The sequence below is a fragment of the Plasmopara halstedii genome (genome assembly GCF_900000015.1).
Source record: "Plasmopara halstedii genome assembly, contig: Scaffold_816, whole genome shotgun sequence".
Lineage (NCBI taxonomy): Eukaryota > Oomycota > Peronosporomycetes > Peronosporales > Peronosporaceae > Plasmopara > Plasmopara halstedii.
Window position 1 is genome coordinate 1,793,116 of NW_020187732.1, and position 15,142 is coordinate 1,808,257.

The window sequence follows — 15,142 nt, forward strand, 5'->3', positions numbered from 1 at the left end:
ACAAGCGACGTTCACTGGGTTGCATTTCGAACTTTGTCTCAGATACCAACGACCATGCCTCCTCAACGCTATCAGTCGATCCTCGTTCAATTCATGTTGCTATTGCTACACCAGTGATGTAGCAATCGACAAAGTTTATGCTGCTTACGGTCGCAGGAACTCCGTTACGAAGATTCTTGCGTCAATGAGCAAGTCGACGCATCCTTCATTATGTGTGTGAGATCAGTAGTGTAATATCAATCTATTATCAATTTCATCCAATCAAATCTATGGTTGCACCTACAGTTGTATTTTTGACTTGTACTCTGATAGTATCTTCATGCATGTGCGGAATGTTAGAAAAGTACTGTCATCAATACTGACTTAAAAACATTTGAGCTTTTAGACGACATCGTCGCATTAATGTTAAGGTCCGAGCTACAAGAATCTGCGCTTCTTTTGTTTGAGATAAAGTAACGCAATCGCTTTAATCTTCTTACTGTATACTTGCGATAGAAAACACTGTCGGCGGGTAGGCTGCCTACTCTCCAAGACTAAGTATTTGGACTTTGTTGGCTTCCATTGATCGTGCGACGTACGTTAGCGAATTGATAGATGACTGCGCATCCAACAATAAGATTCGTTGTGAGATGAAAGATTAAATTTTAAGTGCCTAGCACAATGCGACCACCAAAAAGTTATCTATCGATAATAAGCGTCGCGACACAAGTGTTTGCGGAGTGCGCTATGAATTCAAGTCTGCTGATTTGATTTGACAGGTGCTTTTGATCCCCTTCATCATAGATAGTTCAGCGATACTAACCTAATTGATCAAGGTGATACAAAGAGTCGTTGGCCCATCAATGATAAAGATAGCACAAGATTTTTAGAAGTGTATGAATCGTCTGAAGTTCTCCATTTTGTTGTCTGCTTTTTCTTCTTCTGGGCTTTATCAGATAGAAGTAGCCACCTACATACGCGACAACTCACAAACAAGACATCTATCTCTCACGTAACCTAATCCAGCTGCAACAGCAATCCATCTGGCATCAGATTTGATACTATCCAAGTGCACTGTCAAGCATATCAATCGTTTATCTTCACTGAGTACCTGTTATTATACTAAAACCCACCTCGTCAAAAACACATGCGCTCTTGTTCTAGACTTTGAAACTGGCAATTATATGCCCAATCTATTCACTACCACTATACTTAAAGAACCACTATAAAAAAAGAAGCAGCACTCTTATTGATTTCCTCTGACATTTATATAACTAAATGATGCTAACTCTGTGCAAAGCATGATTTTGTATGAATATTCACACGTCAGCCGGCAAGCACTTAAAGGTGTTGACTTCTTCCATCTAAGGAACCGACTCTCGATACTCCTGTCTGTATGGATCAGATAAAACGCAGCTGCTCTCTAGGTCCCAATCTCAGATCAGATGCATGAAATAACGCTATCTAATCCTGACACCTCTGCCTTGCGGCCGTAGTGTGAATTTCACAATGTTGCCGTCCAATACATGATCCATGGATTGATAAACTGTACGTACAGCGAAGGCAGCTGTCACCATTTGGTCAAATATAAAAATGCTCCTCATTTTGAAATTTGTTTTTTCAATCGCAAGCTCTTCCCGATTTATTAAGCAAGACATATCAAGATGAAGCCTGTTTCAATGCTTGTGCTGTTTAGCATCGCTGTTGCCTACGTTTCTGCTGGGTCAACGTACAGTGTCTCATTCAAAACCTTCGATGAGTCTGATGATGACGAGCCGGGTTCGTCGAATACCTGGCAGGTTGACACAAAGTCGCTTCCTGAGAATGATCCCAAATACGTCGTCGTTTCGTATGCTCCAGCTCCTACTGAAGAATTACCAAAGGTGATCGTGTCGTGCAAGGAATCAGACGATTGTTATGGTGTGAATCACGGCGTTGATATCACCTCAACACCTAAACTTGACCCTGATTTCAAACTTAGCCCCGATTTTGCTAAGCCGAAGGATCCCCCAGTATACAAATCGTCTGGCCAGACCTGGGACGAATATCAAAGTCACGGAGGCCTTAGAAACAACGTAATATACTGAAAGGTCAGTTGTCACAAGAGTTGTTTATGACGCGTCCCTTGCTATTGTTTTGCATGTGATGACGTCTCTTACTATCTCGACACTTGGTCAAATTGTGTAGTTTCTAGTTTAAATAATAATACTTTTCATATATGCTGTTGAAAGTTTTTGTCGCGTTCACCAAGTGGATAAGTTAGGGTTTGTATGATAGAGTAGAACACCCGACATAATACTAGCACCGACAAGATCGGCTTTGTCGCTAATGGTGTGAGTTTGAAGTGCAGCGATAAAACGTAGAGATTAAGGGTCTACTTGCAAGCGAAGCAATGATTAAACTAGCTAGAAAGATCATCTAATTCAAGAAGTTAACTCTAGCAATCAAAAATAAATCACCGCGCAGTGATCTTTAATACAGATCAACCTATGCGACCGGAGAAGCAGGACATCAGAATGACCAGCTCGCCCGACATGTACGTCTTAGACTTCGGTTGTCTAGGCGATTCAGTCAAATTAGCCTAATTGTCTAGTTATAGCATCAAGATGCTTGTGATTGCGGCTGAAGCAGCATACTTACCAGAGTTTGGTTTGACTTTAAACATACGATAACATGAGCGCTGATAGTCTTGTAAAGATTGTACCACTGTCTGCTAAGTATTCTGCGTGATAATGGCGGCAACAATCAAAAACTGCGATGAATTGCTACTTTAATTACGTTAGGCCGAAAGCGTTTGCATCATAACGTTATGGCCGTGCTTATCACGGCCTGAACTGAGATTGAAAAATGAGACGACATTCTCATTCTCATTTTCTTTTTGATTCGATTTTTTCACTGTGTTAATGATGCTTGTCCATCGTGCACTCAATGCTTTTGCGCAATCATTATACCCAAGTTCTTCATCAACTGCCATTGCTTAGTTCTTTGACCATCTCTAGAAAATGCATCCAGCAGACAATTTTTCTTAAAACCGGTTCGCTTTTTCTCTATGCAACTTGTGGTTGTTTATAATCTAAACAAACTGATCTGTTGGAAGCAATTGTGCTGGATTGGAGCCTTGACACTCTAGAGATTGAGAGAGTTGACGTTGGTCCAGAAATCGATAGAGAGAGAGAAAGAGAGAAAGGGGAGATTTTTATGAAAGCGAACGACAAGAATGTGACAGAGGACATTAAAAGTTCTTAAATGGTCAACCTTCATAGAGGAGCAGCAGTCTGAGGTGTATCTACTGTATACACCCAATCTGTTCTAGATCGTTGCGGCATCTCAATTGATATCATGCCAAGGTGTGCAGAAGCTCAATCACAGCCTAGACCAAAGTAGCCACGAGTATAAGCGGGATTAAAGGGTGATTGAGAAATCATCTCCTAGTCAATTTTGTAGTAGCTTTCACCAAGGCTTGTTGTCGCTAAGCACGGCAGCTAAATATTCGTATATCATTTGGTATTGTTCCTGTAACAATCGAGACAATCAAAAATCTGTAGACAGAAAACAAAAACCATACAAAACATACCGGCGTTTGTACCATACCAGGCCGTTGCGATCGTAGACGATGCACAACTTTTGGAATATCGAGCGCCATTTCCATTGCTTGTGTACTGCAGTCGCTACTAGTTAAAATTTGGTTCAATCTCTTTAACAAAATATCAATAGCGATAAATGTGCCGGATCGGCCAATGCCTGCGCTACAATGTACCACAATTCGCGTATCGACGTGATATTGCCGAGATGTTTTGGTACAATAGCTATTCACGGCATCCAACATTGGTGCAATGACTTGATAGTCATGCAATACGCCATGATCGGGCCACGTAGTCAGCTGAATGTGTTGAATGATGCGACTTTCAATTTCAACTCCTTGCTTGTCGATTTTCCAAACTTTAAACCTTCGAACAAGAAATCCTGAATGATGACTTTCATCCAGTACTTTCACTTGAACACCATCAAAATCAAGCTCAAGTCCTTTAGGATCCCAATAAATGTCAGCTTTTACTCGCTCTTGTTCTACGAAATTTGTAAGCATGAGGATTACATGAACATGACACTGCCATATCATGTGCCAAAAGTCTCGAATTGCCGCGGGTACAGGGGCACAACAAGCGATGTAGCCACCGTCAATATAGTTGGCGTTAATATAGTCATCTGATTGTCGCAGTAGCTTGACTCGTGTCTTTTCAATTGGCAACACGTCTCGGTATCGATTCTTTGCTTTTGTTGCTTTCGTCTGTGGTGTCAACGCATCGTCGTAGCCTGGAGCTTTGTCAACACTGAAGCAGATTTTCCTGTATTCACGTTCAAAGCCTGAAGTGCCCGAGCGATTGTCGCGGTGCTGCAGTTGCTGCAATTTTGCTAGAAACGCATTGATAGCAGTTCTGGCAGCCATAGGAAGATGCTGGTGATTCGCGAGCACATTACGCAGCGATGTTATGTCGCTTGATGGAGGTGCTGCGTTCATAGGTAAAAAGGGATAACTCTTTTTATTAGAATAGTGGTAGGTTGGATATTGTAGTAAGAGGGTTAAAAGCCAGTGTTTATATTGCTTTAGAGGTGGACTATTATGTTCACGCCATCGCGAATGATGCATTGGGTAAGAAACCATAGCATCAATGGAATTGAAGAAGAGAACGACCCTGCAGATATCAACGAAGCTTATTGAGTTGATTGATTACTCATAGCTTCTAAATAGAGAGGTATAATAAAAGTTCTCGGAATTATCTTTCGCAACAAAAACAAAAAGACGTAAAAGCTTTCAAGTTGTAATCGATACAAGAAAGATGGTCACTCTCATTGTTTTTAGGCGCGTATTGCATCTAAGACGGCAAAGGCAGAAAGTAATTTGAATGAAGATTTGGAAAAGATTTCAAATAAATATTCTTTAAATATATCTTTTGATCTGACTAAACTTTCCTTCGTTCTGTGTCACCAAGAATACAAGTGCAGCTGCTTATTTTAAAATATCGGAAGACACAATCGTGTAGCATGCGATACTTATATTAATGATCCATCTGGTACTCTGCGTAGTCCAGCCAATCTTCGTCCTCCTCTACACCAGCATCATCATCAGGTCGGTATTCTAGACCAGTACGTTCATTATGTACCAATCCACCTACTCCACAAGTATTTCCATAACACAGACTGTTTGTATCAGCTAGCACCGCCTCTCCCTCGGCGAAATTCATGTCTGACGCTTCATCAAACATCAAATCAGCTTTGTTAATAATTGAATGGATTTGCTCTTTCATCCCAATGTTACTATTAGGAATTCCTCCTAAGATCAAAAGCTCGTCCGAAGTCGTCGGGAATACAATCAGTCCATTGGTTTTCACTGGATATATCCACACATCACCTCCTTTCTCCAGTAATTTTCTTCCCCACATCTCTGCACTCGACTTATTTATAAATGTCGAAAGAAATGGGGTAGATTTGTTGTTGTGCCAGTTCAAATGCTGACTCTTGGCATGCTGAAACTCCTCTTCAGTCTCAAAATTTGGACAATTGAGCCTAGAACGAACAAGAGCATCTTCGTTTCCAGCATGACCTAAGCGCCAAACAATTGGTGGTGGATGGGAAAGCATATTGTTTGTGATAACGTCAAAGGACGGAGCCATTGTTTCGAAGCTCGGGAATTGCTCAAATGGAAGCTCATCGCATGAGGGTTATGCTGGGTTACATGAATCACCCATCAAATTATATAAGTGACAATATTACTGCGTGCCGTTAACTACCTATTATCGCACTCTTTCTAATGTATATATTTTGTAAGAAATAGTACGTGTCATTAAAGCGAAAGACTGACTACCGAGCGCTAAAAATTAGTACAAGAGCTGATTTTATCCTAATTATTAGCTGGAAGACAACATATCTCGTAAAATGAGCTCTGTTATTTTCAAAATCTTTCTATATTATTTCTCAAAAAAATTGTCATTTTAGGATCTTCAAATGTCTCTTCGATAAAAACATATAGTTTGCTGACAGAAAGGCACCTTTCTCCTCGTCGCCTCACAATTTATTGCTTTAAAGTCTGTGCTGAGCTTTCTTGCGGTGTTACTCGATTGCCGGTTCGGGTTTTGCCTCACATATTTGGTAGTAAATTTTTATGCTTCCACACATCGACTCGACGAATCTCTTTCGGCAATTTCTGAATATGTAGAAAGATGAAGCGAGAATCCGAGATTGCAGTAATACGACTTTTGTATCAATTAAATTTGAGTTATTGCCTACAACAACCTTAATATGTCGCTTCTGACCCACGCTACCGAGTCAGCCTGTGTGGCTCAGTGGTAGAACATCTGTCTTGTAAACAGATGGTCCCCGGTTCAATCCCGGTCGGAGGATATATCCTGTGCTTTTGGCTTTAGTCATTATATTGCAGTAGCGATCGCCCCTATCGCAGTATTGACGCTTCTTATTGGTGGTATTTCAGTGGGGAGATTTCATTGCCAACTGTAGTAGCAATAGCTTCAAGGGAAATGCCGCTTGTTGACAAACGAAGACGCTAAATTTTCACCGCGTGCAGTCAAATTCTTGTTCACCCATCGGTGAGAAGGGATAGGTGCACTAGGCTATGGACCACAGCCAAGAGGAATTGAAGGCGAGTGTATCTTTGCCGCGAAATTGAGTCGTCTTCTCTGCCGGTGTAACACCCAGGTTGACTATGCAACAATCACAATACATCCCCTTTCTTTTTTTGTTGAGATATACGAAGGGTCTTGTGTCTACGAAGGATTAACCTACAGACAATTGCATAGAAGTTGTTGAGTCGTAGGAGGTGCGGGACGGCCTAAAGGAACCGGGTTCAGATATAAGTCGTGGATGTTGGAATCAGTTATATTTTGCCCTAAACAATCTTCAAAGAGCTCTTTGCCTATTTATGTTGTCGTATACATCTAAGTACCTAACTTGGTGAGGCCGTCAAATGTTGATTTGTTAAGAAGAATCTTGCAATTACGTGTGACTTTGGAATGATTAAACAATTGAGATTGTGCAACGGAACTGAAAATGCTGAGTGCAGCTACCATTCCCGCGCATCTCGCAAAAAATACTCACGAAAATCTCGAAGTCTTTTTAAATATCCTTATCAAGTATGAGGTCATTGGCAGCATAGATCGCTTTTCGAGCCTTGACAAGGATATGATATATGCTGACCTCTTACATGGCAGAACAAGCCACTGTTCGACTCTCGTTGCGAAGGTTCGTAAAGTTGTGAATCATCTCTGCAAGGGATCAGAAGCCATTATGGCGCGAGGTCAAAGCTTCGACAGCTGTAGTGCACCGCTCGTGATTGCCGCGATATTTAGGGATTTTTGTTGTTGTGACAATTGAAATTGCCTTTCTGCCGCAGTATTCAAGACAAGTTCTTCTGGATACAGACTGTGAGACGCAAGTGCGTAGGGCCAGAATATAGTGTCAATGAGAATGTTCATTACTTGTCGCGGCGTAACCGTAAAGTTGAGTCATCAAATCGCGGAGTGTACTCACCATGAGGAGCATTAAAACTTCGCGAGGTTCTGATGAGCAAGCTAATTCATTTGTGAATGAAGTGATCGGGTAGTGCTAGTCTAGTTTCTTCTCCAGGTTGAAGCTTTTGTATTATTAGAGATTAAACGGAAAGATAGTATACGAGAACTCGCAGGTTGGTCACAGCATCATATGGTGCTGGAAGAGGCGTTGGCCCCTTCATTTATCATGGATGAGTATGTTACTAAGAGCACTCAAGAAGCTTTAAGTACGTCAAATTACACAGCTATCCTCGACGATCCGACAGACCCTTCTCATCAATCCTTGAAGTAATCAAGACTTGACGAAAAACAAAGTTGCTTTGGTATAGCCCTTGATTAAAATGGTGCGTCATGAATTTGACTTGATCAACGGTTCACGATCGTGGCGAAAAACGATTACGGTCAAAATTTGCCTATCCTTACCGAATGCGAGACCGCCTTGTGGTTTTAGAGGGCTTGCATAAGTCAGATCATGATCCCTCACTAACGATCCAATCGGATATGAGGCGCGTTGCCGCATATCTGGTATCTTCTTTACGATCTTTCGAAGTTGAGCTACCCTTCACCCAGTGTAGCGATACGGTTTCGAACAGCTGATGGTGCTTTTAAGCAGACGGCACGATGTCGTAGCTCAAAGAGCGCAACTGACTCGTACCATTTTCTGCCACTCGCTGAGACTGTTAGAGAGAGACGTATGTGTCAACATAACTGACGCGAGTTCACATAAATAACTCCACCGAATACACCACGGTCGAAGATCAAAGGGTAGCAAACTTCGATTTGGAGCGATAAGTGAATCGGTGGGATGGTTTTAAAAAGCTAGCCTCATCGATTCCTCATGACAGCTCATTTTTCCTCCTCGGCAACATTACCTAGTGCAGCTGACGGATATGATCTGGCGTATCCTTGGTCCTTACTTCGATTTTCTCGTTGTGGCATACATCCACTGAAAGCTCAGCATTGTTAAAACGCCGATAAAGGGTCGACAGCTGTTATTAAAGTCTTTTCAAGACGAACGAGCTGTCTACAACACAAATTACAGGTGCCTGGTTTCAACTGGTCAGTCTTTTCTTTTTTCTCCGCAAATCACGCATTCATCGACGCTCTAATCGGACTTCTGTTTCACTTAAGCTGGTTTGCAGAGCCATATGGGGTGTGAGATGACGCGTTTTACCAGCTTACTGGGCAAAATTAAATGCGATATACCTTGACATCATCGCCCATATTACATTGCCCCAGGTGGGATCATCATGGAGTTTACGGGATTTTTTAGCCATTGTTGCTTAAAAGCCGGCGAGTTGTGATCGGTGGGGTCTGAAAAGTCTCGCGAAAGAACTTTCTGGGGGATAATGTCGTTTGTAGAATGAGCATAAGGATCGCTGCGCGGGCTTCGTCTCGGCACGGTTGACAACTCAGGATGGTTTGAAATCACCATAACGTTATGATAAGACCAGCAGGAGTTGGAGTATCTCCCACACTGAAAGAGGGGTATAATGAGAGTCTTGAATCACGTTCAGCTGACTGGTCACGAGCTGGATATCTTCGTGCAATTTACGGTGGGGTGTCCACTGTAGGTGGAGGCACTGAATTCTTACTCATGATTAGAGGCGGCGATCAGCAAACGCCTTTTCCTCGACAAAAAGATTGGTCGCGATATCATTAGATCAAGGCGGAGGTTTTGGCCAGGAGGCTCAGGGTCACTACGACCATTCTCAGCGGGGATAATATCGGCCTCCTCACCCCTTATTGCTTGATAGGCGTAGATCGTAAGGGCCGCGCTTTCTCGTAGACACGTCGATCCATGTACGATAGTACCACGGAGACCATTCCCACGTGCAATGTCTTAGAAACGGGCACCGTTGTGCTCTAATGTGATTGATTTTGCACAATGTCATAATAGCGAAAGAAGTTTGAGGCTTGGTGGGATCGTTATGTTGGGGGGTGCAATGGGGCAAAACTGTATGATAATCTTCGTACACCTTCCACGTCCAGACAGTTGTGCAGAAACAGTCTTCTTCGATATGCACAACGTAAATACAAAACTAGTAATAATTGATGCGGCGATACCTGTGAAGATGATGGGTTACTGTAATGGAGAGGTTCGCGGTACATGTAGCTGTCACTTCATGTCAAGCACTGAATATTCAGTGTATATATTGATCATTTTGTATAAAACAGATCCTTGATATATGTAACTCTTGAGAGAGCAGAGCAAACTAGTTTTTTCATAAGCTCCCAACTTCAATTTTGGGTGATGATCTCGAGCTCAACCCCTGTGAGCATGTTATCGGGGAATCTTTGAGTAATGTTCGTAAGTGTTGATATGAATGTCAATAAACGACTTTCCGCGCCCTCCATGACTATGTTTGTAATGTCATCAAAACAGACCTCTGGGTATTCATGAAGCGGATTGAACAGCTGCGTCACCAGACAATTGAATCTCGCTGGGCATGTAACATCTGAAGCATAATAAACCGCTCGGAGTACTGGGAATATTTCAGACACTCGCTCTTAACACTTGATAATCTCTTACATCATGTTGAAAGCTTTGGATATTCATACCCTAGCATGTTGCTTTGTGGCACTTACTCAATGAAAATTCGTGCATGGATGTCATTTTGGCTGTACATAACATTTCAAAAGCCATAATTATTTGCTTGATGTTCCCCTCTGACGCTGGATACTCACGTCAAATAGGAGGATTGCCATAATCTCAGCAAATTCTTTTTGTGATTAGCTTAAAGGATAACGTCTGTGTCACAATGCTCCTTGTTAGAGGCCATTGTCAACACAATATTGATTAGTGTAGTGTGGCCTTTTCTGTCACAAATTAAAGATAAGCAACAAGGTTTGACAAAACTTTTACCACACACTACATTGATATTTGGGGTTCGCGTACCTCGTCGGGTGGCGTGCTGCTTTTAGACGTCCCCCATTCAGCGCATGACGCTCAGTCTCGCTGAGATAAGCTCTAAGTAAGCAGTCAAATTGTATCGACAGCCCACCCCTCATCAAAACCGGATTCACCTTTTGGTGGTGCCAACAACACCCAGGGGCTCAATAAACATGTTTATAAATCGAGTCAAGTTTGTAGGACATAAACTTTGTCATTTAACGCTAACACAATGAGTCTGAGCAACTCGCTTCAGCACATCAATCTGACCACACGAGTGCTTAGAAGAATATCACCCCATAACGCAATTGATGCCTTTTATTTGAGTAATTGTTTGTAAATGGTCAATGGTTGGCATATTCAACCTGGTGCAGAGAATATTCAATATTGTTCAGCAACATTTAACTGTGAAGCGTGAATCTATATGTGATACTATGAGTGCCGGCAATCGATGTTGGTGAAACACTTGGCTCAGTAACAATTTGACTGTATCCACCGGTCGCAGTATCGCTACCAGCGGCGAAACGAGCCATCATGCTCGAACGGTCTACAATGAACAACGATACCAATATATCCGGAGTCACTTTTTCAAAAGATTCCATACTCATGGACTGTCAATACTCTGCCGTGACGGGCAGGCTAGCCAAAGCCTCCGCCGCATGCGGCGCGGGATTAACTTTAATTCATGAATCAGTCTCACACAGGCGCACTTCTGTACTTACCCACTTGCACATATTAAATCAACAATGCATAGCGCTTACAGAGCAAATATCTGTTCAAATCCGAGGTGGACATGGAGCGGAGTTTTATGTACTTCGCAAAATATTATATACATAAAACCTTTATCACGGGGCACTAGTACAAGCTTCGCGTCAAGCGGGTGTGCTGTGATACCGCAAGCCCTAAGAAATGCATTGTAGTGCAGGCATGGAAATGCGCGCTTTGATAAAACAACATTCGAGCCCTCAAAATCCTTGCCCACAAAGCTGTTGGAGCGCAACTAATTCTTCGTCTGACCCTTATGCTTCACGTAGGGATTCGGAAGAGTCAGAATCTGCGCACCTGAGACACTTTCTTTCGTAGCTTTAAAGGTCGTCCGTTCTGCCGCACCATTGCAACATTTGACGTCTCATTTGAAAAATGAGATGTCGCACAATGTTGACCTACTTTACACTTTATAGTTGGTCATGCTATACCATTACATTAAACTCTTTCGAGACAGAGACACAAGCTACCTGTCAGGGCCTTGATCTATGCGGCATCCGCTCGCAGACCATTCTTTTCATTGAAGCAGACCAGAATAATCTCGTTGACACCAAAGTGACGATTGTCTTTATTGACGATCAGTTTTCAAAGACACATCCACTCGAGTACAATTTATAAATGTTAGATGCGGTTCTCCACGTCAAATTTCTCTGCTGCAAATCGTTACGGCTGATCAAAGCCATAGTGTGGAACAAAAGACTGCGTCACTAGACGTTCCAACGTCACTGGCGCATAAGACCACCCATGTGGGATTATCAGCCGCTTCTAAAGCATTTCGCTCGAGATATTCCTGCATGAAGAGCCTCTCTGTTAACTAGATCACAGGAAATGAACAAAGTGCAGCCTGTTATGCTGCCCAGCAGCACAACTCTCTGGTAGCGATGTTTTAGCTGGAATATTGGCTGCATTCAACTCATATCAAGCATGCGCAAATTGCCTCTTGCCGTTAGTCTATCTGACACGGAAAGTCGCGTTGAACAAAAATCACTCCATCTTAACAATTCTCGCATTACCTGAGGACGCGAAACTTAGGTCTCGGGAGCCAAGTCAATTTCATGTTCCACTTCACGAATCGAGACCATAGGTTTCCATTCACCATGTTGTAAGAATTCTTCAACGAAGATAATCAAGATCCATCGGATCCGTGAGGATAGCGGTTCGCCGCTCATTTTCGAGCTTCTGCGTGCGTTCTAATTAAAAGGTGAGCCCATGACTGATAAAATTCTCAGATCACCCTTATTATACCAACCGAACCATTGCGTATTGGTGCAACTTCTCGCACATAATCACCATTAAATAACCCCGTCAGCCCAAATTGGCCAGAAATCATGAGATCAATCTTACAAAGAGTATCTGTTCAAGTAAATAATTTTATTTAAACGGAAGCGCGTAAAACCCCCATTACGTCGCACATTGTTGCATCGTGACAAGGATGAGCCATCGTTTATTATTTCAAAACCCGACCGCCTCCTTGCGACTTTCAGTCACTCATCACATTCGCCGGAATATCGCACGGAAAGATGCAAAACCCGGTCTCACCCCTTCTCCACCCATCCGGACACAGAGATTTTTGGCTTCAAAGCTAAATTTATCGCTTCAGGCTCGAACGATTAAGAGACACCACTCCGTCAATCCTCTTGTATCAGCAAAGATAAACTTGGAGACCGTAATATATGATCACTGCCTGTTGTCTTATTCTGACATCACGGCCCATTGCCACCCTGCCTTCCCGTATCTGCTTAGACACTTAGCAAACTTATTATATGATAATTCGGACAATACTTTGTCATACACAGAAGCTGTATTAGCTTCTTGGTTGCGCAAGAAATGATTTTGTTTTCTGGCAGAGGTGGGTTCATGACTCGCCATTATAGCATCAGGAACGAAGCATGTGCCACGTAATTTTTGAATATCAGCCGGAACATGAGTCCTGGAATTCAAGCCGCGCAATATCTTGGGTGATACCAAATTTCGAGTCTTAGTTTATGACATGACAGCGTTTCATGCCATAAAAGTCCCAAAGCTTACTTCAAAGTGCAATTGAGCCTCTCACAGGCGTCCCTGTCGCACGACACACGGACAAAAATTGTCATCTTCAATGCCTTCGTTCAATCCACTTTTTTTGCCAATCGCGCGTCGTACGTAATTACCGACACGATTTAATCCATTCGGAAATTTCTTGCATTCAAAAAGTCCTGGATGTTGATGTTGTCAATCAACATTAACCCCACCTTTTTCATACTTTTTGCTTTTTAAAGGCTGCCTTCATTCACCACAACCTTCACGAGGTACAACATTTCAGTTCTTTCCCAGTTTGCGTGGGGCGGCCTAATAGAAATCGACATTTACCCGCAAGGGGTATATTGAAAGTCTTTCTAAGGAAGCCTGACCCATCTATGCTATCAGCCGAGAGCAGAGTGAGCAAAAATGCAAAAACCTCTCGGAGTACTACGGAGCTGCTAAGAAGCTAATAATGATAATGATCTCTCTTCCACCCTAGATTTGCCAAGACTAATCGCCCAGTCGCGCACGGAAAGCTTACACTTCTAGTTCCTCATCCGGCCCTCGCGACTCGAAAGTTGTACTCCGTTAAATGCGCCACTCATCACTTCCATGAAAGAGGTAGGTAGACGCCAAAGGTCTCAATTCATGTTGCATTAGTTCGTAGACTCTATATGAAGATGCTGACCGTTAAGGAAAAGCCTCATGCCATTGCGGCGATAATAGAGCTTAACTCATAATGGTCACCTCCCTTGACGGGTAGACAAGAACTTTAAACGCACCCTTTACACTTCGTTCGGCGGTTCGACATCTGCGAGATGTGTCACGTTAGATCTAATCATTTTTGAAATGCTACTCATAGCGAAATACTACATGATCGTGACCATTATCGCTCAACGCTCTGCTGCTCCGTTGGGATCATGAAAATTACAGCCTCTCACGATAGCGATTTTCTTCCTTCCCGGCCCCAAAGCAGTCATACCATGTGTGCCGTGTCTCTCTCACCGACGACGGGCTGGGGTGTCCGTAAAAGTGTGTCTTCAAAACTACTGAGCACATCCAGGCAGGCAATTACCGCATCTGGCTCTTTAGCTGCCAGTTTCTGACGCATTCGTAGCCAAATATATACATAAGCGTTTTCAGAAGGTCTTGTTGAAGTGATACTTGGACAACTGGTGTTTCAGTGTCACAAATAATACAGCCCTTTCACTATTCGGGCGTAAGATGACAATAAGTGATAATAAGGGCTGCCGTTCACCTTGCACAAAGGGAGATCTGGATCAAATGTCTGCGTGAACAACCCCCATCGGGTTTATAATGCTTCTACAAGGAGCGATATCGAGAGACTATGAAGTAACTTACTACCTAGGTTGCTCGGCTTCTCCAAGATTGGTATGGGTTTTATTTAATCTATTAATTACTGTCTTACCCCATAAAGAAACTGTCTTTATTGACTGTTAGAGGCTAACCGCCCACGTGCTCCATCATTGTTCGGGGCCACGATTTATGGTTTCTCATGAACACTGACAGCTACGCATACGTGTGATATGACTTCCATTGTACGTTGTACAGACGTGTAGAGATTACGTATACCATCATACACTACGCGCCTGTATCTTTATGCACCGATCCTGTGGTGCAGTGGTATGCTGTTCACTTTAGAACCGGGAGGTCTAGGATTCAATATGTTAGAAAAACGGCTTACAGCATACGTTGCGCGATCGAAATTCGGACCAAAAGACGACGTGATTGCGCACACGATGACGCGACATGATTGCGCCCAGAATAACGCCATAGGAAAGGATTAGAGGTAGCTCGGAGTAGCGTACTAAGGACCTCAATATACTCACTTCATCTTTTTTAACAGGGGATGAGCCCAAGTGATTCCGACGCCGGCCACGACAGGGCCACAGCGTCTCCAGTAGTTGTGGAAGCCACGCCCACC

General features: G+C 42.9%; 4 protein-coding genes across 4 annotated transcripts; 2 read left to right on the forward strand and 2 right to left on the reverse strand.

Annotated features, from left to right (window-relative positions):
• Positions 1-1,643: 1,643 nt before the first annotated feature.
• PHALS_14300 (uncharacterized protein) lies at positions 1,644-2,066 on the forward strand (the record flags this gene model as incomplete). Its single annotated transcript, XM_024730087.1, has 1 exon — positions 1,644-2,066. The coding sequence occupies one exon, from the start codon at positions 1,644-1,646 to the stop codon at positions 2,064-2,066; it is 423 nt and encodes a 140-aa protein (XP_024580399.1).
• Positions 2,067-2,468: 402 nt separating this feature from the next.
• PHALS_14301 (uncharacterized protein) lies at positions 2,469-3,225 on the forward strand (the record flags this gene model as incomplete). Its single annotated transcript, XM_024730088.1, has 4 exons — positions 2,469-2,515; positions 2,579-2,628; positions 2,936-3,013; positions 3,077-3,225. 4 exons carry the CDS (start codon positions 2,469-2,471, stop codon positions 3,223-3,225), a joined length of 324 nt encoding a protein of 107 aa, XP_024580400.1.
• A 204-nt stretch (positions 3,226-3,429) lies between these two features.
• On the reverse strand, positions 3,430-4,495 carry PHALS_14302 (receptor-type tyrosine-protein; the record flags this gene model as incomplete). The annotated part of the gene is made up of 2 exons (XM_024730089.1): positions 3,430-3,492; positions 3,554-4,495. The coding sequence occupies 2 exons, from the start codon at positions 4,493-4,495 to the stop codon at positions 3,430-3,432; spliced, it is 1,005 nt and encodes a 334-aa protein (XP_024580401.1).
• Positions 4,496-5,033: 538 nt separating this feature from the next.
• Positions 5,034-5,648, reverse strand: PHALS_14303 (uncharacterized protein; the record flags this gene model as incomplete). Its single annotated transcript, XM_024730090.1, has 1 exon — positions 5,034-5,648. One exon carries the CDS (start codon positions 5,646-5,648, stop codon positions 5,034-5,036), a length of 615 nt encoding a protein of 204 aa, XP_024580402.1.
• Positions 5,649-15,142: the final 9,494 nt, after the last annotated feature.